The sequence below is a fragment of the Anabrus simplex genome, chromosome 11 (genome assembly GCF_040414725.1).
Source record: "Anabrus simplex isolate iqAnaSimp1 chromosome 11, ASM4041472v1, whole genome shotgun sequence".
Lineage (NCBI taxonomy): Eukaryota > Metazoa > Arthropoda > Insecta > Orthoptera > Tettigoniidae > Anabrus > Anabrus simplex.
The window spans coordinates 129,073,893-129,100,827 of record NC_090275.1 but is presented as its reverse complement, the minus strand read 5'-3'; the positions used below and the strand labels follow the sequence as shown (position 1 = coordinate 129,100,827).

The window sequence follows — 26,935 nt, the reverse complement described above, 5'->3', positions numbered from 1 at the left end:
AAAGAGACATGGAAATAATTGAGAAAATAATAGATTACACTTATAAAAACAATAATAATGATATGATAATAATTGGGGGAGATCTAAACTTGCTTGAAGTTGAATGAAATGGAGCTGCAAGTGAAGTCCATGAAGAGAAACTGGCAAATAAGTTAATTTGGGAGGGAGAATTTACGCAAGTAGTACAAGAACTGACTCGTCTCAATAACTTACTAGATGTATTCTTGGTTAAACCATGGAAAATTGTTGATAAAACTGAGGTAATTGAAGGAATATAATAATAATAATAATAATAATAATAATAATAATAATAATAATAATAATAATAATAATAATGTTATACGCTTTACGTCCCACTAACTATTCTTTTACTGTTTTCAGAGACGCCGAGGTGCCAGAATTTAGTCCCATAGGAGTTCGTTTACCGACACGAGGCTGACGTATTTGAGCACCTTCAAATACCACCGGACTGAGCCAGGATCGAAACTGCCAAGTTGGAGTCAGAAGGCCATAGCCTTAACCGTCTGAGCCACTCAGCCCGGCAATTGAAGGAATAGGTGACCATAAGGCTGTAATAATGTATGTAGGACTGGTACCAAAAAAAGCTTAATAAGAGGGTCACGTAAGACGAGAAATTGTACAGAAAAACTAAAGTTGATGAATTTGGGACTTTACCTTCAATCACAATTCAGTTGTTGGATAAGTGAAGGGAGTAATGTGGATACGCTTTGGGCTAAATTTAAAGGAATTATTTGGGAAGGAGAAAAGAGATTTGTACCTGTTAAGGAGGGTAAAATGACCCCTGTTTATTATACAAGGGAAATGAGAAAATTAAAAAGAAAATGTAGAATAGTAAACAGGAAAATCAAAGAGGGTAGGGAGAGTAGAGAAACTAGAAAACAACTAATGAGGGAACTGAATAGAGTGAAAAAGGAAGCAAAAGAGAATTATATGAATGGCATACTTCAAGAGGGTAATGACCACAAAGGGAAATTGAAAAAGCTGTATTCATATATCAGGAATCAAAAAGGAAAAGGAATCCAAATTCCTACAATGGTGGGAGAAGGGGGTGAACACTATTTAACAGATACTGAAAAAGCAAACCTATTTAGTAGGGAATTCAGAGATTCAGTAGATGATTGTCAGGAGTTGGAAACCAAAACAGAAGATAGAGAGGGAGAGACACAGAGGGAAACAAGAAGCTTCTCATTCACAAATGAAGAGAGAAATCCATCTGCTTCAGCAAGGAAAAGCAGCAGGAAGTGATCAAATTACTGGGGAGGTATTAAAGACAATGGGGTGGAACATGGTGCCTTATTTAAAATTTCTCTTTGACTATGCCATAAATAATAATGTAATACCAAAGGAATGGAAGGAATCTATAATAATACCAATTTATAAAGGAAAGGGCGATAAAAGGAAACCAGAGAACTACAGATCAATCAGCCTGACCAGGATAGTTTGTAAAATAAAATATCAAAGTACATCAGAGGGATATGTGATGATAAAAATTGGTTCATGAGGAGCCAGTATGGATTTAGAAAGAATTTTCTTGTGAGGCACAACTGGTGGGATTTCAGCAGGACATATCAGATCAGTTGGATTCAGGAGGCCAGTTAGATTGCATAGCCATAGATCTTTCCAAAGCCTTTGATAGAGTGGAACATGGAATATTATGAAAGAAATTGGAGGGAATAGGATTGGACGTGAGGTTTACATGTTGGATAAAAACATTTCTAAATTCAAGGGTTCAGAAAGTCAAAGTAGGAAATAATGTATCGCAGGAAGAGAAAGTTTGGAAGGGAATTGCACAGGGTAGTATAATCGGTCCGTTACTTTTCTTAATATACACAAATGATTTAGGGAATAATATAACATCAAAAATAAGATTGTATGCAGATGACATAATTGTTTATAGGGAAATAAACAACATTGAGGATTGTTCAGAATTAGAAAGGGACCTTGAAAGTATCCAACAATGGGTTGAAGAAAATAATATGAAGGGTAATGGAGGCAAATCAACTGTTACAACATTTACAAACAGAAGTTTTAAGACTGAATTTGAATATACTTTGGATGAGGTAGTTATCCCAAAAGATGGGAAGTGCAAATACTTAGGTGTAAGATTTGAAAGTAATTTGCACTGGAAGGGTCATGTTGATGACACTGTTGGGAAAGCATACAGATTGTTACATGTCATAATGAGGCTACTTAAAGGATGCAACAAAGAATTAAAAGAGAAAAGTTACTTAAGTATGGTCGTCCATGATTAGAATATGCAAACAGAGTTTGGGATCCTCACCAAGATTACCAATAAAAGAAGTACGAGGGCAGATCAGAAAATAAGTTGCACTTCCCAGTTATGGCCATTTATTACACCACCTATACAACAGCAACACGTCTATAACCACATACACTGTTACGTCACTTTTCCACATAGTTTCCAAGAGACTCAAAACATTTCTGCGAACGCACAACTTGTCGATGCTGGATGCATAGAAATTTCCTCCAGCATTCTGCAACCACTCGGAGACAGCGGCCTTCACCTCCTCATCGGTCTGGAAACGTCAACCTCCGAGCTCCGTTTTGAGCTTACCGAACAGATGAAAGTCACATGGCGCTAGGTCGGGACTGTAGGGTGGATGTTGCCAGACCTCCCACTGGAAACACTGCAGCAGTTCTCTCGTTTGTCAGGCCTTGTGAGGTGTTGCATTATCGTGCAACAAAATCACACCGGCGCTTCTCTTTAATCGCTTTATGCAACCGGTGCAACGTTTGACAATACGCCGCCACGTTGATCGTCGTTCCTTTCGGCATGAAATCCACGTGCAGCAAACCCTCCATGTCAAAGAACATTGTCACCACAAACTTATCGGCTGAAGGTTGAACCTTGGCCTTCTTTCATTGTGGTGATGAGGGGTGCATCCATTCCATTGATGTTCGCTTCGTTTCGGGTGTGAAGTGGTGGACCCACGTTTCGTTGCCTGTGACGATTTGCTGCAGAAACCCGTTGCCGTCTGCAGCATAGCATTGCAAAAATGCCAGGGAGGATTGGAAACATTGTCCCTTGTGGTCATCGGCGAGAAGATGCGAGACCCATCTTTGACACAGCTTACGATATTCAAGGTCCTCGTGAACAATGGCGAACACACTGCCATACGACATGTTCAGCTGCATATCACAAATATTATTATAATATTTATAGATCCACCTGTTCAATACAATACAATCGACTATTTCATGTGGTTAAAATTTATACATAATACATAAAAGTAATAGGTACATGTTTCACCCCTTTTTTTACGGGCATCACCAGCCTATATCAATCTTAAAAATAATGGATATGTGATCTTTATAATCTTATAGAGTAAAATGTTGGACAATGATCTCATAAAATGTTGTACTATAACATCTAAAATACCGAGCTCGATAGCTGCAGTCGCTTAAGTGCGGACAGTATCCAGTATTCGGGAGATAGTAGGTTCGAACCCCACTGTCGGCAGCCCTGAAAATGGTTTTCCGTGGTTTTCCATTTTCACACCAGGCAAATGCTGGGGCTGTACCTTAATTAAGGCCACGGCCGCTTCCTTCCCACTCCTAGCTCTCTCCTGTCCCATCGTCGCCGTAAGACCTATCTGTGTCGGTGCGACGTAAAACAACTAGCAAAAAAAAAAAAAAAAAACATCTAAAATAGGGATATTACACAGAAAGTATGTTATAAAATACTGTGAATTAACAGTTTTTGAAGATTATATTGTGGTTAATCATGAATACTTGAGCGTTTAAAACCAAAAAGGGTCATCTTCTTATACATCATTAGGACTGTGACGGCCTTGAGTGTATAAACACAATCATCCAAGGAGGATGTTTAAACCATTCCTATAGCATGAGTTCAAGTTTATAGTAAAATCAATGTCAGTTATTTGGAATAAAAGTGTGTACGTATCAAATGTGTTAAAATATGTACGGTTGAATTTATCAGAAAGTCGTAGGAAAGAACTTCTTGTGGAGACGTTGCTAGAATGTTGTGTCAAAGCTGGCTGATGTCAGTGTTTAGTTATGTTGGTACGTTAATCAATTGGATCCAAAAGACGGTCAAGTGGGTGTTATTAACCCTGTGGAAACATTAGTTCGATCAAATAATCGAGTTTTACTCGTACGGTGCATGTTAAGTATGTCTCAAGTATTATGTCGGACTGCTCCAACAACGCTAGCTTGACTGACCTTTCTACCTTTCAGCTGCGTTGAGATTTCTCTCAGTTTAACACGCCGGTTCTGTCTAATGATCCCATTCACACTGTTGACCTTTGCACGGGTCCTGGACGTTGCGGGCCTGCCTTCGCGATGGTTGTCCATGATATCCGTGCGTCCTGCTTTGAATTGCTGACACCACTTTACGATACCTTTCCAGGAAATGGCCCGCTCCCCATACACAGCACTAATTTCATGATGAATGTCCGTGCAATTCTTCCTTTCGGCCCATAGGAATCGGATTGTCGCATGCACCTCATATTAGGAGTGAATGTCCAGTTGACGCGCCATTGCATTTGGCCGCTATTCACACAATACTAGACAAGACACCACAGTGACCTGCCTAACAGACGTGTGGGCAGTGTCTGTCCCTTTCTCCGCTGTGCCCACGTTTGCGACACACAGCGCGCTGCTGCGGCACGTTAGTGCAACTAACCTTTTGATCCACCTACGTAGATAGTGTGCAGAGGAAAGCAGCAATACAGTAAAACCTCGTTAATTCAAAGTCATTGGGACTCAAAAATCGGACTTTGAATTACGTGATTTCGAATTAACCACCGATTCGCAATTCAGAAGTACCAACCCTTGCCGTGTTACAAAATATTCCTATGCCCGTTACTGCACGAGTTAACCTTGATTCACAGTTAAACCTTTCAAATGCCGTAGGGAAAAACAATCCTAAATGTATCTAACAAGGTGCATTTATTGAAATAATGCTCTTGGATAACGCCATATACTGTCAAACGTAACCTGACACCCGGGAAAAATAAAACACGATTCAAAGACAAGCAGTACGGTAATCTACTGCATATATGCACGACGCAATTTAAGCAAATATGTTATAACCTACTTGATTTAAGTGCAGTATAAAGCACTTGCACAGGGGAGCCAACAAGGCTGTCCAAATTGGAAACACATTACGCCAACAAAATAAACTTTAAAAATCCAGACATATATGGGAAACACATGGCACCAACAAAACAAACATTAAAAACCCAGACATACATTTTAAACAAATATAAAGAATATGTAACTATGTACAGTACCTGAATAGTTCACAAATGTTTAATGATCCAGTAGGGCTTTTTTGTCACACATTAGGCTTATTGCCTTTTAAAGAAAGAGTGTATGACAGGTTGCTTCATCTTTTTTTTTAAAACACTAGCTACGAACTGCTCCATATGGGCCATAGCCTTAATTGTAGCGTCGTCAGCATCACTAGCACTTATCACTGAATCCAACACGGCGAGAGCGGCAAGTACATCATTCTTTGACGGAATAGTTGTTGCCTGCGCCGTATCTTCGTCGTGTTCAACATCAGCTGTAGCTGCATCTCCCTCTGGCGTCACGTGATCACAGCTGATCACCATGGCGGGATCCCGCTCTTCTGAAGTAGTCTCCGCATGGTCTATGGCGATGTATCCGGAGAAAGTCATACCGACATCGGACTTTTGCCGTAACTCCTCCCATTCATCTTCATTATCGTCATCGTCTTCTTCTGCTCCTTTTTCTACTTCATTCAACGAACCAAAACCATACTTGACGAAGCAGTTCTTGATGGTCGATGAAGAAACAGAGTCCCAGGCAACTGTCACACTCCGCATTGCATCAATTACGTTCCACTTGCGTATTTCTCCCGCCGGAATATTTCTAGCAACTTCCCGGAGAAAGTAACGCACCAGTCGCTTTCTGTAGGCACGTTTTACAGATGAAATTATGCCTTGGTCTAGGGGCTGCAAGTAGCTCGTAGTGTTGGCCGGCAGAAAAAGAAGACGCACATGTTTTAAAATTAGATTATGTTTGTGTGCAGCGCACTGATCCAACAACAGAAGTATTTTCCTGTCCTGGCATGCCATTTTGCGCTCAAGGCATACCAGCCACTCCTCAAAAATTTTGCCTGTCATCCAGGAATTCTTAGACGACATATATTTGCACGGAAAGTGCCTGATGCCTTTAAAACATCGCGGTTTCTCAAACTTGCCTATGACGAGGGGAGGAAGTCTCTCGCTTCCGTCCGCATTGCAACACAGAAGGACTGTGACCCTATCCTTGTAAGATTTCCCGCCATGACACTTCTCTCCCTTAAAACCATAAGTCCGTTTGGGCTCGGCATTAAAAAACAATGCAGTCTCATCGGCATTGAAGATATTGTTCGGTGCATACGAATTGATTATGTGAGCCACCTTTTCTCGCCAACTGTCTGCATTAGTAGTGTTCACTGATTCGGCTTCTCCGCACACTGCCTGCCACGTGATATTGTGCCGTTCCTTGAAACGCTGAATCCACCCGTTCGAACACTGAAATTCAAGACCCATCTTCAGCGCCAGTTCATTCGCTTTCCCCTTAATAATCTCGCCATCTACTGGGATATTGTTTGCCCGAATATGCCGAAACCACTCGATCAATTGTACTTCCAAATCGGAGTGTTTAGCTCCTCGAATGCGCATTCGCTTTGCTGTATTTACACCCTGCATTTCCTGAGCTTCTATGCTCTCACGATTTTTTAAAAACGTTGAAAGTGTGGACACAGGAATTCCAAATTCTTTAGCTATTTCAGTTTTCGTCTTTTGTCCTTTGTCGACCTCCCTTATAATTTTCACTTTCTCGCTGAGTGTCTTTGAAGAATACTGATGCTTAGCCATCGCAACACAAAAAAAGGAACACACGTACCCTAAACTAAAATATCGTAACAATAAACTAAAACACAGTATTAATAAAATATAACAACTTCGAAGTTTATAACTGCACACTAAAACTTTAAATAAAACGAGTAACTAGAAGAATACAAAAGAACTATGATTTCACTAGAAATTGGCAACTCTGAAGCACGCTGTAGACACACCAAACTCAAAGTGAAAGTGCGGAAAGATACACGTTCCGAACACCAAACTCAAAGTGAAAGTGCGGAAAGATACACGTTCCGGAAGACGCGCTCTATCGTGACGCGGGGAATTTTTTAATTCAAATTACGCCGTAAAGTATTATTTTTAACAAATTGAAGGACAATTTCGAATTAAAAGTCTGAATTTCAATACTGGGACCGACGTTGTTCTTCGAATTATGAATTATCCATATTTCGAATTAAACAATTTAAATAACACGAAAAGCCGTACCTCGTGTTTCGGGGAACCAGAGATTCTTCGAATTACGCGGCATTTTGAATTAACCGATTTCGAATTATCGAGGTTCTACTGTATTTGTAACAGGGGATTCCAGGAGAAAGAGTAGTGTATCAGAAATGTTAGAGGAACTTGGGTGGGAAACTTTAAGTAAGAGAAGGGATAAAACTAGACTTATAGGATTATATAGAGCCTATAGAGGAGAAGAAGCATGGGGAGACATCCGTGAGAGGCTTCAGTTGGAAAATAATTATATTGGCAGGACTGACCACAAGTATAAAATTAGAAGGAATTTTAGCAGAAGTGATTGGGGTAAATTTTCATTCATTGGGAAGGGCGTGAAGGAGTGCAACAGTTTACCAGGGGTAGTGTTTGATACTTTTCAAAAAATCTGTACAGATATTCAAGAAGAGAATAACAGCAACAGAGAAAATAAATGAAATGTTAGAGGGCATTCTACCAGTGCAGGTTATTGTAAATAAAAAAATGTGTGTGAATAAATTAATTCCATCCCCTAGTCTAAGGAGTTTGGACAGCCAAAGTAGGGGACTACCTGTAGGGGTGACGTACAGTGGGGACTTCAAGGGCCTTGGGACCGCTATGGTAGCTAGGCCCTTCAGGAACTCTGAAAAGTGGTGGCAAAAGGGGCTCTGGTTAAGACGCAGCAGGTTGTTATGCTACTTAGGTTCCAGAATGGGTAAAAAATAAATAAATAAGTAAATAAATGCAATGTAAATTTTAATTTTATATCCGTTGTATAGTATTATTTGAAGTAATTCCACATACTGCATATGAGTTGACTATGTTTTGTAAACAATATAAATTTATTAAGGATGAGCTGTGTGTTTAATAGAAAAAATTGTTAGCATAAAATTTTATAATATTGTATTCTAGGAGAATTTTCTTCTTCTCTTGTTAATTTAAAATTTAGTGCTTGACAATAATGTATTTTAGTGTACCATTTGCGACCGAGGTAGACATCTCATTTGCAAATAAAGAGATTTTGATTTGATTTTTTTTATAATTTTGTGAAATTGGATTGATATATGAATTCAGATTGGGTACCCACTGCGTTTTCCTGTCTAGCCTATCTCTGTTCCATGGTTTCTTCTACGGTTGATGGTGTTATAATATGCTTACAATATTGTGATTTTGTATTCCACCTTTTCAATACAAATGGTTTTATGTTGTTAGATCATAATGCTACAACACTGTTTTATAGGGACATGTTTCGCTTGAATTCCAAGCATCCTCAGCCTATATAATCATCTCAAGGTTAAGACCTGTCATATTTCATTTTCTTTGAAATTTGTGCTTAATTATAATTCTAAAATTAAATAATAAGATATATAAACATAAGAATTTATACACACATTAATAGTTTAACAATATAAATGATTATACTAAATTTGGAATAATTGTCCAAAACATAGTATCTTCAAATGTTGAAAATTTGGCTAAAATTGATTTCTCAAAGTTCTAGTTTATTAAGAACCAATTGTAATTTGACCTCGCACCAGAAAATACTAAGAAATCAAAATACGCAACTTTTACTTACACCAGTCCAACGATTCACCAAATAGCAAACCCACTGAAAAAACGGGATATGCAAATAGCCTTCAAAACACACATCACCAATAAAAATTTATTCTTTAATCATAACATAGTAAACTCCAACAACAACAAATTTCAAGGCTCCAGAATATACACACTAGCATGCACACAGTGTAAATTTTCATATGTTGGCCAAACTGGCCGCAGTTTCCTTACTAGATACATGGAACACTTTAACGCTTTAAAGCACAATAAATATTCTGCAATGAGTAACCATATGAAAGAAACCGGCCATCAATATATCTCAACAGACAAAGACATCACAAAAATCAAAAGGATTGCAAAGGGGAAGCTAATGACGGAGTTTGAAAATATATGTATTTATTTGGACCAATATTTTAATAAGGAAAAAAACTTGAATGACGCGGTCGATATAAAAAGTCCGTTAATAGAGCAATTGCCAATATTATTACAAATTTTCAAATCAGATAATAGTAAATCCTTTAAGATATTTAATCTGAAAACTCCCACCACAGAAACTACTTCGACAACGCATAAATATTCCCCTCCACACAATACGCCAAGTCTCCTCCCCTACCCCCATCCCGACAACAGGTAAGAACTCCTCACCACACGATACACGAATGTCTAACGCCCCGCCTAATATTTCCTCCCCTAAATCCCCTACCCGTCCTCCACAACAGCTTTTCCATACATATAACACAAGGAGTAAAACCAGGACAGTCACCGTAATGTAACAAATTCCACGAGGTTTTGTAGTAGCAGTCAAAGGGGTAAGTGAATACATACCATCAGATCACTGTAAGAGCACAATAACACACAACATTATTCACGCAAATTTCCTTTGTTACAGATGCACCATCATTCAAATATTATGAAAGAAACTAATCAACTCCTCAAGATTTTGGATTGACGTCCCTTTTGACTAAAACCCTTATAAATACAAACTACTACCAACGGAAAATCTGATCGTCAAAATAAGACTAGTCCGACGAAACTACCTAATTCAACATCTTACGGTTCAAGACTATTAAATTAAAGTAGCAAGCCTCAAAATTAAAACCTGAAGCTGAATTCCAACATATCTAAGATTTTAATCTTCAGACACCAATAAGTTTTAACAATAATTAAGACTCAAATTTTAACATAGGTCAAATTACAATGGTTTTTAATAAACTAGAACTTTGAGAAATCAATTTTAGCCAAATTTTCAACATTTGAAGATACTGTGTTTTGGACGTCAATACCTTTATTATTTATTTATTTATTTCATGCCTTCATTTGTGGCGAAGTTAAGGCTCACGGCCCTCTCTTACACTTAACCACATATCTAATAAACTTTATAAAACAGAATAATGAAATAACCACATATCTAATAAACTTTATAAAACAGAATAATGAAATAATTTAACAAAATATAAATCCTAACCTCATTCATTCTTCCATTCATACTGCCATTCATACAAGCTGGTTATACATTTAATAGGTAATCTCAGCAAGACCGCTTGAAAGAAGCTAAGGAAGTGCAGTTCCTAACACTAACTGGAAGGGAATTCCATAGCCTTGCACCAGATACTTGAAAGGAGCGGTTAAATGAAGATGAGCGATGCACAGGAATTGAGAGTGTCGTAGTCGGTCGAGTGTTGTGTTCATGAGAGGAGGAGAGTAAATTAAACTTTGAGGATAAATACTGGGGTTTAGATTCATTCAGCAGACGAAATACGAGAGTAGCAACGTGAAGATGTCGTAGTTTATCGATTTTTAACCAGGAGAGAAGTTCATAATAGGGGGAGATATGAGTTGAAAATTTAATTGAAAATATAAACCTAATGCATGAGTTCATTGCCCTCTGTAATTTTAGTGTCTGTTCCATGGTGGCATCTATCATTACAATATCACAATAATTAAGTATGGGAAATATGAGGGTCTGGATAAGTTTAATTTTCAAGCTTAGTGGAAGAAGTGATTGGCGAGTTTTGAGAGGGTGAAGTGACGAGTGAATTTTCCTACAGATGCTTGTTATGTGCTCACTCCAATCTAGTGTGTCACTTATGATAATTCCAAGATTTTTTACCGACTTCTGAAATGGTATAGCTACACCACAAAGCAAAAGTGAAGGCAATAATTTCTTGTTACGGATATTTAACTGCCTTTGTTGCCCTATTATAATAGCTTGTGTCTTTTTAGGATTAATTAATAAACAATTCTTATTAGAATAGGAGCTAATCAGATTTAAAATAGAATTCATCTGATGAATTCCAAACTCAATATCAATAGCTTTACAGTGATAATATATTTGTAGATCATCTGCATATAAATGATACTTACAGTTACTGAACTGAGAAGATATATCATTGATATATAGAGTAAACAGAAGAGGTCCAAGCACGGATCCCTGTGGGACACCTGTTTGCTTCGTCTTCCAATCTGTGGTAGTGCCGTTTATGACAACACGTTGTCGCCGATTGGAGAGGTACGAAGCAAAGAGCTGAATAGCAGAGGGACTCAGATTAAATCTTTGTAGTTTCGCTAATAATATGTCAATATTTACTGTGTCAAACGCACTACTGAAGTCAAGTAGAATAAGTATAGTCACTTTCCGCTCATCTATAGCTCGTCTAATGTCGTCTGTAATTCTTAGCAGTGCCGTCCCTGTGCTATGTCCTTTCTTGAAACCAGATTGGAAGGGGTCACGCAGAGAATATTTTTCCAGATATTGTTCAAGTTGGCTATAGATCAATTTTTCTAGAGCTTTAGACAGTGCTGAAAGAATGCATACAGGACGAAAGTCGGATGCTACATTAGCTGGCGACCTTTTTGGAACTGGGACAACTTGCGTATCTTTCCATTTTGTCGGAAAATAACTACGGGAGAGGCATGCATTAAATAAGTCAGTAATAACCGGCAATATTATATCCATAATGTTAGTAATAAAGAAAATAGGGATTTCATCAGCCCCTGTTGCATGAGATTTAATTGAAATCAGTACTCGTCTCACTTCAGACTCTGAAACAGTTCGAATAAACAATTATAAACAATTATTCCAACTTTAGTATAATCATTTATATTGCTAAACTATTAATGTGTTTATAAATTCCTAAGTTTATATATTTTATTATTTAATTTTAGAATTATAATTAAGCACAAATTTCAAAGAAAATTAAATATGACAGGTCTTAACCTTGACATGATTATATAGGCTGAGGATGCTTGGAATTCAAGCAAAACATGTCCCTATAAAACAGTGTTGTAGCATTATGATCTAACAACATAAAACCATTTGCATTGAAAAGGTGGAATAAAAAATCACAATATTGTAAGCATATTATAGCAAATTTCAATACGGGTCTAATCATGAGATTAGTTACACGTAACGATGGTGTTATGGTATTCATGGCTCGGTGTTCCTCGTTAGAGCTGTTGTTGATGACAAATTTAACGCGTGCTGTCCATCTGATTGAGCTCGACGTCTCCAACTGTCTCTGTGGAGGTTATCCTATCCAAAATATGCCATTCTTACATATTCTTCACTACAATTATTAGACAAAATCCTTATAGTGAAGAATATGTTAGAATAGCATATTTTGGATATTTCCATTCAGTCATCACTCATGCTATTGGTCTCTGGGGCTGCTACAAATCAAATCCTGATATTTTTCGAATACAGAAACAAGCTATCAGCATTATACCGAGATATAACAGGTTAGATCATTGCAGGCCATTATTTAAGAGACTAAGCATACTCCCAGTACTAAGCATATACATCATGCAATGCATTCTACATGTAAAAAAAATTATTGATCACTTCAGAAAGAATTTTGACAATCAAGATTACCAGACGCGAACAAGAAATAATATTTTTATCAAGCACAAGAGTAAAACCAGTGCCTTGAGACATGTAGACACTGTTGGAATCAGATTGTATAAGCAGCTTCCAAATAAGATTAAAGATATTAGTCCCATGAGTTCATTTACCACACATTTAAAAAATCTCCTGCTGAGTAGCTGCTTCTATAGTACAGAAGAATACACGATGAAGTGCTGGTATTGATGCTATAACTTATTAACTTGTAAATGTTCTTAATGTCTAGTATATAGCCTTAAAAATATGTTAATGTCACATTGGGCAAAACTATAGTAAAGGGGCCTCAAGGTTTAGTAACACAAGCCACCACTAGGTGGCGCATGCGCGTTGACTGTCACCTTAGTAGCGCTGAGAGGAAAGACAATACTGCCAACTGTTGGTTGTTGGTTTGATATGGCTATACATTTTTTCCTTGCCATGCGGACAGTATGAGCCGCGGCAATAGAAAAGAGCCTCTCGAAGGGGGTGTGGCCCCCAAGGGGCCACTGTTCTCATAACAGAGATTGGCCTCGATGTACAAAGATAGGTTACAACTACTAAACTATCTTTTTCCTTGCTGAGCGGACAGTATGCGCCGCGGCGATAGAAAAGAGCCTCTCGAATGGAGTGTGGCCCCAAGGTGCCACTGTTCTCATGACAGAGATTGGCCTGGATGTAGAAAGATAGGTTACAACTACTAAACTATCTTTTTCCTTGCCGAGCGGACAGTATGCGCTGCGGCGATAGAAAAGAGCCTCTCGAATGGAGTGTGGCCCCAAGGTGCCACTGTTCTCATGACAGAGATTGGCCTGGATGTACAAAGATAGGTTACAACTACTAAACTACTTTTTTTCTTGCCGGGCAGACGTATGCGCCGCGGCCTTTTAAACTTCCCTGGCCGCTTCATATTTTTTTCTTCTGCAATTGGTTGGTAACAAAATCTCGGCCTCATCCTAGGTGTCAATGACGTCATCCTCTTCCATACGTGAACCAATCACCGTCTACGGCGTGGAATACGGCGTCTAAAACAGTATTTTTGGTTATAAAAGTAAATGTACTTGTAGGGGCGGGTGGGTAGGTCGCAGGCAAGCATATTGAACACATCTCTCTTCCACGATCATTTTAAGGCGAGAATTGCAGTATTTAAAGTAACATTTTATGTAATAATCCTTGAGGCCCCGTTACTATATTTCTACCATCACATTGAATATGTACGTATTATCAACACCACACTCACAGATTTTTATTTTGTCTTGTAAATATTGGTTATTAATATTATTTTTTATTTTTAAAAAAAGATGTGCTGTCCTAACATTGAGGTATTTGGTGATTCTGTTTTTCTTCTTCTTTTTCAGAACGTTCATTATTGTTTGTATCAAGAAATCACTCGACAACTCCTACACTGTTGGCATAATTCAAAATATGTAATTGTACAGTCTATGGAAGCTAAATGAATGAGTTATATCGTAACCTTAAGGCCATCCTTAGCCTTGTCATTTCTCTGATAATTTTCTGTGTGTGTAATTGATGTCTACCTTCCTTCTTCTTTTAACAGGTAATATATGAGGGTTAAACCAGATTAATTGGAAATAAATTAAATAATTTTGTTAGTAAGTTTGAAGATTTGTAAAACTGAAATTACTGAATGATTTGTGGTTCCACGGGTGTGACGTTGAGATTTAATTGGCTTTTGGGGATAATTTTAATTCCTTATGCTTGTATTATGTACTGTACTTTGATGTATACTTTCCCAGGCTTATTCCTGTTATGTTGTGCTTGGATTATTCTGTTTTGGGGGGTTGATGTTGTGTGATTTCATATCTCATGAAGTGATTAGTTTGGTGGATATTATTTAATTTATTAAGTGAGGATTTAGTGCACTGATTCAATACTTGAAGATACTTATGGGTCTTTTTCCTTTCCTTGTTTGTGTTTATCTCTGTAATTTGTTATTGCCAAAGAAATCATGCCTTCCTCTAAACTTGAAACCCCAGAATTATGTTAATGAAAGAATCCTTGGTATGTGCATGTTAGCGTAAGACATGTCAAATGAAATCTTGTGTATATTATGAAGAAAAACCCTTATGATTTGTGTGGTACACATTCAAAAATTGACCATTTCAGTGTTAAGAGATTATGGCTGTGTAAGATGTGTGTTCATGTTATACGCTGTTTGGGTTCGTGGACTTAGATGAAAATTAATGATCTGAAAAAAATATTGATATTGCTCCTTCATCCATGGTCCTAGAAAAATTGTAACTGGCCTCAATAACTGTTACTTGTGACTACATCAAGTAAGGACATTAAAATTGGTAATGATGTTTATTTTCCTCGTTTCTTGCTTGTTATGCCCTACCCCATGTTGGTCCTTTTTGGGGGGGGGGGGGGGGTAGTAATGGATTTTAATTATTTGATGCGGCATGTGAAGTATTTAGTAGCTCTGTGTAATGTATTTATGAGATTTGAGGTCCACGGAGTGGGCTGGGCCTTATTACAATGTGTTACTTCATCCTGTGCTTGCTAGGAGTATGCCTCCAGGCCACGAGCGCTGTACTCGCTGCTGCCACCTGGGTGCGTGGTACTGGAACTTGTTTTTCGATCGTCAATGGGTGTGAGAGCTACAATATGTCGTGGTTATTATCTGTAGTTGAAGAAAGAAGCTTCCCGCCTGACGACTGCTGGTTGTACTGCAATTAATACTAGGGGAGATGTTGCTTGGATTGGACTCTGCATAGAATAATCACCACCCGGCGATTAGGCCAGAGATTTTTTTTTTAAAAAAAACCTCTTCCGACATTTGTGAATATTTGCATCTTATTCTTCTTCTTCTACTACTTCTTCTTCTTCTTCTAGGATCTGCAGTGTTAGTTGCATACAACAAGAAGGCGTACTGTTGAGGAGCAATGGGAAACACATTTGGTATAATGACAGTTGAAAGATAACTATTTACTTAAATCTCACGAGTTTTATATTTAGCAGAAATATGTGAAAATTCAGGTTATGATCATTGCAGTGTAATATATTGTTTGTTATGCTGGTATGTTTCAATGAAATTGTAAATTGGTAATACTGTCGGATATTCATTTCAAGGTAATTTGAAAGGCTGATAAGCAGTATTTAAGTAAATCTATACGGTAGGAGCTCTTAGAAACCATTATTAATTAATATGTAGTTGCTATAAACCTCTATCTGGTGGTTCAAGTGTATCATTAATTAACTTTTGGATTTATAATAATCGTCTTGTATATTTCACAACCTCCAAGCTTGTGTGTAAGGCCAGAAAGTGAAAATATTTTCTAGTGACTACTCGGATGGTTTTGGGCTGCCATTTTCCTTATTTGTGTCATGTGATTCGTTGCTATGGTAGCCGCCTATAAACTGTTTGGGGGCGTAACCTCTGTTTAGATTGACATTTGAGTGGCGACTGCTTGTTAAGGGTAACATTTGACGTTTGCGAGTTGAGTTGATCGTACTTTCTTCTGGGGTACGGTTTGTTCTGATGTGTGCTAATCAAGTTTGATTGACTCGTGGTTCAACAAGTTTTGGTATTTAACCTTACTTGGGCCTGGATTATTTCTCTGTGGGTGTTATCTGAATGATCTTTATGATTATAATCTTCTGGTTTTATTTAATTGATCTTATATTTTAGTTGTGGTTCATTGTGTTGTTTTATTTTCTTATGTTTTCGAGGTAGTCATTAAAAAAATTTCTTTAAACTTTAATATCCTAATCAAGGATTCTCTAGATCAGAGACTGTTGTTAACGCAAATTTAATTACTCATTTTTAAAAATTGGTGAATACTTTGAAAATGAAGAAGTTTATGTTTATAGTTACTGATTGATATCCTTAAGATCTTACTATGTGAGTTTTTATTCCCCGTGTTCAAATTCTGAGCTGTTCCTTCCTGTGTAATGTCGGTCTCTTTGCGAGCTGCATTAAGAGTTGTCATGTCATGTCACTTTATGTCAGAGGCTTGTTTTGGTTTTGAAAGCAACTCTGTTCAGGTGGCTTGCTAGGCTAACAATGTAAAGGATTTTTTGACAATCCGCTGCCACATCTGCAAGGCAGCACCGTTTTGGTGAATGTGGTCATTTCCTACACAAAGTCTTCGCCAAGCCTCCTTTCTAGTAAGCCAAGGCGTCCTATCTTTATCTCGGGCCCTTAGCAACAGGCTTGACAAATGCTCTGTTTTCCCTGAAGTTACACGAGTTTGTACCTCTGTTATTTGCCCAGAATGGACAATTCTCCGCAGATTTTATCTGCTCTCAAACCAATACAACTGAGCAAAACTCCCTGAAAACAAAATTTCTCAATTTGACTGAAAGTACTCATTGGTGTAGGAAGAGGGTGCAAGGACAATCTCCATCTTCTCATCACTCACTCCCTGCACTTATCTGTGTTCCAGTAATCGATAAGGTAAGAACCTGATCTCCCGTATTCACCTATTTCCTGTGTTGAAAAACATCATGCCGAGTGCCAGAGTTGCTCCGGGGCTGGTCACATCAATGTTCACCGAGTCTCCTTCACGTATCTGGTAACTGGGCGATTTGTACTTCTCCTTCTGCGAGCCTGAAAGAGAACAGAGTATAATCACTTCACAAACTAACCTATCTCAGAGCTGGGGATTTTATATCTGTTCCTGATAGGGGCTTTTCCTTAAAAAAGGGGTTTCATGAAGAAAAAAAAGTAATTGTGTTCTAAGCTAATTTAACGGTCATAATGTCAGTAATTACTAAATTTATACATTGCTAAAAATAAGCAAAGTAGTAACCTCGTGTCCTCAAATGGAGGTGGTGCAGTTCTTTTCAGGAAAACCCCCAATGGAGGTGAGCTGCATGTACCAGCCCTCCTGCCGTTCTTACATTTCTGACAGTACCGGGAATTGAACCCCGGCCTCCGAGGACGGCAGCTAATAGTGCTAACTGGTAAAGCTTCAGAGGCGGACGATTGCTAATAACAACAACACTCTGACAGAGAGACTGCCGTTTCTTAAAATGGTCAAACCATCCACTGGATGCACACCAAATAAAAGAGTAATTTTTCATGATTTCTCATGTAAAATGTTTTTGTCAACAGGAGCATTTTCAAATCGTTTCCTCTCAAACTATTTTATTAAGATGGTTTCAAGTTTGTCAAGAGGCGAAGCACAAATATTTTTCTGTTTCTTCGCTATGGAACTACACTGCACTTTTATGGCCAGAATATTGTCCTTTAGATTCAGAATGCTACAAAGAATGAGTCAAATCATACTTCCGTTATAAGGATTCTTCTCCACATCCTGAATTACAGCAGTTTTCTGCTCAACCACTGATGCCTTTTGAAGTCGATAAACACTGAAAGGTATAATCAAATTGCAAATTTTTATTATAAAAATGTAAGTTTAGAAATTCATGTAAATTTTTTCCTTAAAAGCAGAGTTTTCTTTAAAGTGTTGAAAGAAAATGTAAAGGTCATAATGTCAGGAATTAATAAATTTACATTCTGTAACGATGTGCTTATGGCAGGTGAGCCATGTTTGAACGGCTGTTTCATAAAGTCACCTTTCTATTATTGCTAAAGGCCTCTTGCGGCTTATCATTGATTGACTTAACTATTTCCAAGGTTGTACTAGAGAGGGCAGCACCCTCAGTTGTGAACACGGAGGGTCATTCTTTCCGGCGAGACTGTAACTTTATCTCTTTGACTCGAATGTTTGTTGTGGTTATGAGAGAGCACGCAGATCGGAGTGGCTTTTCTGAGCTATACATGGGTATTCATTACATTTGAACGCAGCCTATACTGCCATCCTTCTTTTTATTTTGACGGCTAATATTGCAGGTATGGTGATCCTTGTTTTAATATATTTTTCTACGGTTCTGTAGTGATATTCTCCGCATTTAACTACAGCTGATTGTTGCTGTTATTGTGACTGTGTGATGTTGGTAACTGGGTCTCTGATCAATTCTATTTATGCATGCTGCATTCTAATGTATCTTGCCATCAAATGAATGTATGTCCTGCGTGTCGACGCGGAGATCCATTCGTGTCGTACGGAGTGCGTAAGCTGATGGGTTTATGTGTGGCCACTGGGTCCCTATTATACTACTGCTAATTGTCTGTGCCGTGCAAGCTATCCTTGACGTATGTGAAGCCTTTGTTTGTGACCATGAGTCATACCATATCCCTTTCAGACAGTGTACGCACAATTGTGCGGGTTCGCATTTTATTAATGTCTGAGCTTATTTGACATTTTCTTGGCGTTAGACCGGACTGCAGTGCTTGTGCGGGACACATTGCATGTACTTCAGCTGTTTTTATTTAGTACTTGACCACCAAGGGGCAGGAAGAAGAGTTTAAAAATACAGTTCATTAGCAATATGGTGGGAAGCAGTAATGCTTAAAGTAAGTATTTATTTATTGCATTCATATTAATCTAGAAGCTTTTCTGAATATCAGAATATAACCAATGAAGTGTGTAGATTGTGTAGTAAACGTAAATTGTGAACTTACAACATCGTACGTAATACCATGAGGTTTTGAGTGTTGATACGCACATATGTGCGGGCTGGGTGCTGTCACAAAAAGGACTGTGAAAGAAAAACTCGTACTCTACATGCAAAATGTAATGTATAAGATTTTAATTGTTTAAAATCGTTCCACACTGTAAAATAGAACATTTGATCATGTACATGTGCACATTCCATGTACTGAGTTGAATTTTTTATTTTTTTATTTTTTGCAAGTAGTGAATGAAGTCCTGACACGCACAATTGTGTGGGTGCTTTTTTTCAGCCGATAGTTCTTATTTTGTAAAATAAACTGTAAAAACATGTATTTGAGAGCATTTTAGTAAGTTTTTGACGTCTTGACACCTTCAGATTTCTTTCAGGTCTGACGACAAGTTGCTGCTGCCAAAAGGGCAGTAAAAGCAAAACTCCTCCTCAATATAGAAAATGTAACGTTTACTTGTGTTTGAACGAAGATTTAATTGTTTTAAATTATTCCCCACTGTAAAATAGGACATTTGATCATGTACATATGTATATTCACATACATTGAGGTAAGTTTTCTTTTTTGTAAGTAGTGAATTAAGTCCTGACACGCACAATTGTGCGGGTGCTTTTTTTTTTTTTTCAGATGTTAATTTTTATTTTGTAGAATAAACTAAAAATATATGTACTTAAGAGCATTTTAGTCAGTCTTTGACGTACACACAAAAATTCACACCACCAGTTTTCTTTCAGGTCTGAAAGGGATATGAGTTTGTGTTCAACTTATTGACAGGAGCTACTGCTCGCATTGTTTGCCGTTACCAGCAATGTCTGAATGTTTGAGGTGTGTGCTGACAAGAGAGGAGAGTAAAAAGATGGCGTATCGGTCAGCTTAACTTTTTCCCTTTGATCTTGTTTCCGTACCTTGTGTTTAATTTCGGTACGGTGTTAATTATTTTGCCTTGGTCTCTGTCTTGGCAGTTAGCTTGCCCACGAGGCCGCCATGTCTGCCTTCTTAAATTCAGGCTATGCACTTGCCTGTGATTCCCCTTGGGTTTTAATTTTGTTTCCTTGGGTCAGAGATGTTTTCTCTCTGTGTCATGCTGATACCGGCATTCCATTATTTTATCCGCTCTGAGTTTCTTCTCCCGGATGCCTGGGGATCTTATCTATGTATAGATATTGTTGTTGAGACGATGATTGAGTTTGAAGGACGCGTATGTAAACAATGTAATTAATCTCATGGAAAGAAAGACCAAACTTATCCATGTGGATTGTATTCAGATTAGCTCAATATGTAGTGAGATTACAATTGAGATGGCGAGCTTTCGTAAATTTAATATTAAAGTTGGTGTTTTGAGAAATGCTGTGCTCACACATTTACATTAGTACATCGACTGAATCAAATGAACTCATGTACGTATATTTTTAATACTTTAAATTGCTGGCTTCATTTCCTTTTTCTTTGAATTTTATCTTCAATAAACCCTCATTTAAATTTTATTTGAATTTTATTGCTAGTTGTATTAGTCTCATCCCTGTTGTGCATTGTTGATTAGGGTCATTTCCAGTTCAGGGCTGTGTCTTAGACCTTTCCTAGTCACGGTCCATGCCTCGAATCTCCTGATGTGCGTATTATATTATGTCATATATTATCGGTAAGGGAAGGGTGCGGTTCACAGAACTTCCAAAAATCTTTGTTAAATTCGGAAACATTGAAAAGGGGCTTTCCTTCACTAACAACAGTGCAAGCAAGCAACTCTATAAGCCACACCCTACCCATCACAAACCCACAAAGTTTCTTACTTTATTGTTCAAATTCATTTGATTTCTGCCTCACCTACCATAATGAGATTGCACCACTGCACAGCTTCACTTCAGAGTAACAATTAATTCCATCAAATATAAACTGATTGGCCAACAAACAAAATTTTGACAAGTGTTTCTCTGCTAAAGAACTCTAAAGATTACCCGTCAGTCTTTCCTCTGACATTATACCCGAACTCATTTCCAAGTCCAGGAAAGAAATGTGGACATGTTTTCTTTTGCTGCAAACAAATACCACGCAAACTTTTTTTTTAACAACTTGCATTATGTCTCACTGACACAGGTACATCTTAGGAAAGGGTCAGGAGTGCGAGGGAAGCAGCCGTGGCCTTAATTAACCAAAACGCTTAATTTACAACCATAGCTCACAAAAGTCATTCGTGGCATATGACAAGCTCAGCTCGTCGCGATGCACTGCTAACCCACACATGCCACTTGTGTACATTCTGAGCTGAAGTTTAGACATGTAGCTTCGATAATTTCCCTTGTGCCAGGGTTTCACACACATCTCGAACAAGAGATAAAAGAATTCTTGTTTCGTATTATTTCACTTACGTCACTTGCCAACATGGCATCAAGCAGATGTGTTGCTGTTGAAGATGGAATACGAAAGCTAATAGACAGAGTTTTAGAGAGTGATATTGTTTGTGACGACCAAATAAACCCAAAAAGTCTCAGTTCGAGTTCGACGACGGTAGACTAACTTGACTGACTGACAATAACCCTGATTAGTGATGGACAGAAAAACGCCCAACTGTTTGGAGAAAACAGTTTTCGGGTGGAAAACGAACGAACTGTTTTTAAAAGTTCCACCAAACAGTTTTTCCTTCAAAACAGTCCACAGTTTGTCTTTTACTGTTCGCTAGTGAGTAGACACTAATGTAACCTTGAATCTACCCGCGCGTTCGGAGCTATTCGGCCTTAAATCGGCATTGCTCGGTACTTAACCACTCCCATTCCCTCCCTGTCAAATCCACTGTTTGTCTCATATTTAGTTGGCAGTGAGCCAAGAGCTGTTTGGAAAAGCAGTTTCTAGCCGAACAGTTGTTCAACGTTTTCGCTTATTGCTGGTTGCGGGCTGTTGGCGGGTGATGTACCGGTGTTCTCAAACCAGTTTTAAAACGGAACGGTGTAAAGTTTGCCGAGTGCTGAGCGAGGAGAGCTGTTTTACAACATGTCAAAATGAAGCGAGGTGTGGAATTATTTCACGAAAAGTAACAATGATAAGGCGCTTTGCACTATCCGCAAGCAACTTATTTCTTACAAGTCAACTATTACAAATTTGAAAGGACATTTGCAAAGAAAACGTATAGCAATATATACTGAGGTAACGTGTCATAGTGTTAAGGAAATACCTCCAGTGGAAAAACGACCAAGTAGGCCTGCAGAGGATAGAGAGGAACCTAGTATTAGCACTAGCAGGCCTCGACTGCTGGTTCATGTGTTGCGCCTAATTAGGTCTTACGTCACTAAAAATGTTTCATCTTCCCAAAAGAAGTTAATTGATCGTGACTTACTTGATTTATTTATTTTAGATTATCAGCCCTTTAGTATTGTTGAGGATAGAGGGTTTTCTAAACTTATGAAGTGGATCCCCGGCTATGAATTACCTGGTAGAAAGACTATTTCAAATGTGATGATTCCAGCACTCTATCAACAACAGTTTTCTTTAATAAGAGAGACAGTGACGAATGAAGCAGTGAGTGTGTGCATAACAACCGATTTGTGGACATCGTTAGTTGCAGAGAGTTACATTGCCGTAACAGCGCATTACATTACGAAAGTTTTCCTTCAAGACGGTTTTACTGAAGTGTTCTGGTTTTTCCTGAAGCCATACGTCTGTTGCGTTGGCAAACAAAATTAAGTGCATACTATCCGATTGGAAGCTGCATGTCAAAGTCAATTTTTCAATTTCTGATAACGCTAGTAATATAACAAACGCCTTTGAGGAAATTCTGAAGTGGGAACACTATGGCTGTTTCGCTCATAAGTTAAATTTGATTGTCCAGGGTTCTCTTCAGGAAATGCAAGTCACCATTGAGAAAATCAAAAAAGTTGTCAGCTACTTCAGGAGAAGTTTACTAGCAAGCGAAAAACTACTGAAGTACCAGATATCAAGTGGACATACAGTGCCTAAACGCCTTTCCCAAGACGTCACGACGCACTGGAATTCAACTTTTTATATGTTGCGTCGATTTGTAGAACTCGAAGAAGCTATCAGGGCCACTATTGCTCTGCTAGATAAACATCTGCCCGTAATAACTGGCAAAGAGTGGCAAGCTTGTCGTCAACTTTGCAATGTGCTAGCTCCGTTTGAAGAAATGACTAATTCCCTGAGTGGAGAAGCATATATGACTGGAAGTTCTGTGATTGTGGTCGTCAGGTGCCTGAAAGGTATTTGCGAAAAACTCGGGCAATGAGCCGAGTTCACAGAAGGAGTGAGGGCCGTAATTGCTAGCCTTGTTAAAGGGTTAGGAGAAAGGTTCAAGAACGTTGAACACAACAGCACTTTCGCCTTATGCACTTTATTAGATCCACGCTATAAAGACCACGTTTTTCAGGACCCTGCGGCACTAGATAACGTCAAAAAGAGGGTGCGTAATTTAGTAGTGGACCTAATAGAGAGAAACGCCCAGACCAGCGAGAAGCAGAATATTGACATTCCGTCCTCCTCACTTCCATCTACAATGGGTGCATTTAAGCCCTCTTGTCCAATAAGCGCTTGGGGCATTTTCAACGACATTATTGGAGATAAACGTCCTCAAACCAGCCCTCTGTCACAAGCCAACAAGGAACTGGATTTGTATTTGAAAGATGACATTTTACCTCGTGTAAATGAAGCAGGGGAATCTAATTGCCCCTTAGATTGGTGGAAAAATCACCAACATGTGTATCCCAATTTAGCACAAATATTCATAACAAAGTGTAACATAGTGGCCACTTCAGTGCCCTGTGAAAGACTTTTTTCCCAAACTGGACTGATTGTTAATGAAAGGAGAACAAGGCTGTCATCAAGAAAGGTAGAAATGTTAATGTTCCTCAATGTAAATACGAAGAGTTAGTGCTTGAGTATTTTTCATAATGGGTATCATGTGAACAGAATAATAAAGTGTAGCATAGTGATCACATCAGTGCCATATTGAAGACCTACTTTCCCAAATTGGATTCGTAATTAATGCAAAGCTCTCACAAAAAGAGGTTGAAATATTAATGTTCCTTAATGTAAATAGGAATAATTAATTTTTAAGTGCTTTCCTAATATTGTGCATCTTATGAATACTCTCGTTTTTTGTGTGTGTATTTATCTCTCTTATCTATAACATTCAGTAACTTCTATTTTTTACAGTAGTTCTCGTTGAACAATAATCTTATAATGGTATATGATGAACATAGACACTGTATAATAATACTGCTATAGATACGTCACTCATAACAGACTGGTTAACAAAAACTCCGGGACCGAGCTCGATAGCTGCAGCCGCTTAAGTGCGGCCAGTATCCAGTATTCGGGAGATAGTGGGTTCAAACCCCACTGTCGGCAGCCCAGAAAATGGTTTTCCGTGGTTTTCCATTTTCACACCATGCAAATGCTGGGGCTGTACCTTAATTAAGGCCACGGCCGCTTCCTTCCCACTCCTAGCCCTATCCTGTCCCATCTTTGCCGGAAGACCTATCTGTGTCGGTGTGACGCAAAAAAAAAAAAAAAAAAAAAAAAAAAAAAAAAAAAAAAAAAACCCTCCGGGTGTGTGGAACCGTATCGATGAGCAGACCGCAAACACTAATGTCAGTTGATAGCCTAATGATAAATAAATGTCTTTACAGACTATATCCTTTGCTTAACAGTGGAGTCTTCATTCGTCTTATCGTTCTTCCTGTGTATCCTTCATATAGGTATTTTGTCAGCCTTCAACTTGTGCTGTCTGCCTAGACATTACGAAACAAGTTAGATTGAAAGGTGGTGAAAGATCTCATTTCCTATCCCGCAGCCCCCTTGTGCATGTGACTCACTCGTCCTCCACAGTCTCGTTATGAACGAATGACTTGTTGTATTCAAACTGTTTGGGAAAACAGTTGTTTTTAACAAACAGTTCGTTGGCGTTTTCCTAAAACAGCAGAAATGACCACCACTAACCCTGATCTATGTAAGTTTCACGAATGCAGCGCGGTTAGTGACAACTTACTGAAAAAGTCAGATACGCAGCCACTATCTGAACTCTCGTTTTTTTTGTGAATACACGAAAACTCTCTGACGAGACAAATGCATACACAACAATACAGTTGAGCAACCCTTAACCCTTTGCAGTCCAATTTTCTGTCATATGTTCCAACAGTCTGGTGCAAATTAATTTTGCACATTCATACCTAGCCAGATTTTGTAGGTTACTGTAGTCATGTCCTAGTTCGTGAACCATGGGCAACGGCTGAGTGGCCTAATAAGTGGTCCCGAGTGTTGGGATACCAGTTGCTATGGAATTGGAGTGGGCATCTCGGACATATTCTGAGTCATGGCTCTCCTTGTGCTCAGACGGCTAGGACTATACAATTCACCGGTGGTCCATAACCCGTTAGAGGAGAGATCCTCACCTGGACTATGTGCAAGTAGGGTAGCATCCAGCTTCATGAATTTACCGAGCTCAGAACATTTTAAGCAACCCTCGGACCTATGGGAGTAATGGAGTCTCACTCCCATTTGACAGGCGAGGGACTCCTTGGAAACAACTTGGCGAACGAAATGGAATTCAATGGGGAGCTATCAATATTAATGGGGCTTATGGAAGAAAGAAAGTAGAACTGGCTGAGTCAACAAAGAGGATGCATCTGGATGTGCTAGGAGTAAGTGATATTCGGGTAAGGGGAGAAAACGAGGAAGAGGGGAGATTATAAAGTGTACTTGACGGGTGTAAGAAAGGGAACCGCAGAGTCTGGGGTACGACTCTTTATCAGGAATACCATTGCACGCAACATAGTTTCTGTTAGGCACGTAAATGAGTGAATGATGTGGGTAGATTTGTCAGTTGGAGGAATTAGGACAAGAATTGTGTCCGTGTATTCACCATGTGAGGGTGTAGATGAGGATGAAGCTGACAAGTTTTATGAAGCATTGAGTGACATCTTGGTCAGAGTCAACAGAAAGGATAGAATAGTGCTAATGGGCAATTTCAATACGAGAGTTGGGAATAGAACTGAAGGATACGAAAGGGTGATTGGTAAATACGGGGAAGATATGGAAGCTAATGGGAATGGGAAGCGTTTGCTGGATTTCTGTGCTAGTATGGGTTTAGCTGTCACGAATACATTCTTCAAGCATAAGGCTATTCACCGCTACACATGGGAGGCTAGGGGTACCAGATCCATAATAGACTACATCTTAACAGACTTTGAATTCAGGAAATCTGTTATGAATGTACGAGTTTTTCGTGGATTTTTTGATGATACAGACCACTATCTGATCTGTAGTGAACTAAGTATCTCTAGGCCTAGGGTAGAGAAAGTGAAATAAGTCTGCAAACGAATAAGGGTAGAAAATCTCCAGGACAGGGAAATTAAACAGAAGTACATGGATATGATTAGTGAGAAGTTTCGAACAGTAGACAGTAAGCAGGTTCAGGATATAGAAAATGAATGGGTGGCATACAGGGATGCTGTAGTAGAAACAGTAAGGGAATGCCTAGGAACAACTGTGTGTAAAAATGGAAAAAGGCGAACATCTTGGTGAAATGATGAAGTGAGAGCAGCCTGTAAACGTAAACAGAAGGCTTATCAGAAATGGCTCAAAACAAGGGCTGAGGCAGACAGGGATTGGTACGTAGATGAAAGAAATAGAGCGAAACAAATAGTTGTTGAATCC

At 38.6% G+C, this 26,935-nt stretch overlaps 1 protein-coding gene across 2 annotated transcripts in view; it reads right to left on the bottom strand.

The window, feature by feature from the left end:
- Positions 1-26,935, bottom strand: part of shtd (shattered) — a 786,765-nt gene that overhangs the window by 181,582 nt on the left and 578,248 nt on the right. For both annotated transcript variants that reach the window (XM_067155551.2, XM_068229717.1), the window contains one exon: positions 17,233-17,359. In XM_067155551.2, the coding sequence (XP_067011652.2) occupies positions 17,233-17,359 (127 nt within the window). The remainder of the gene's footprint in view (positions 1-17,232; positions 17,360-26,935) is intronic.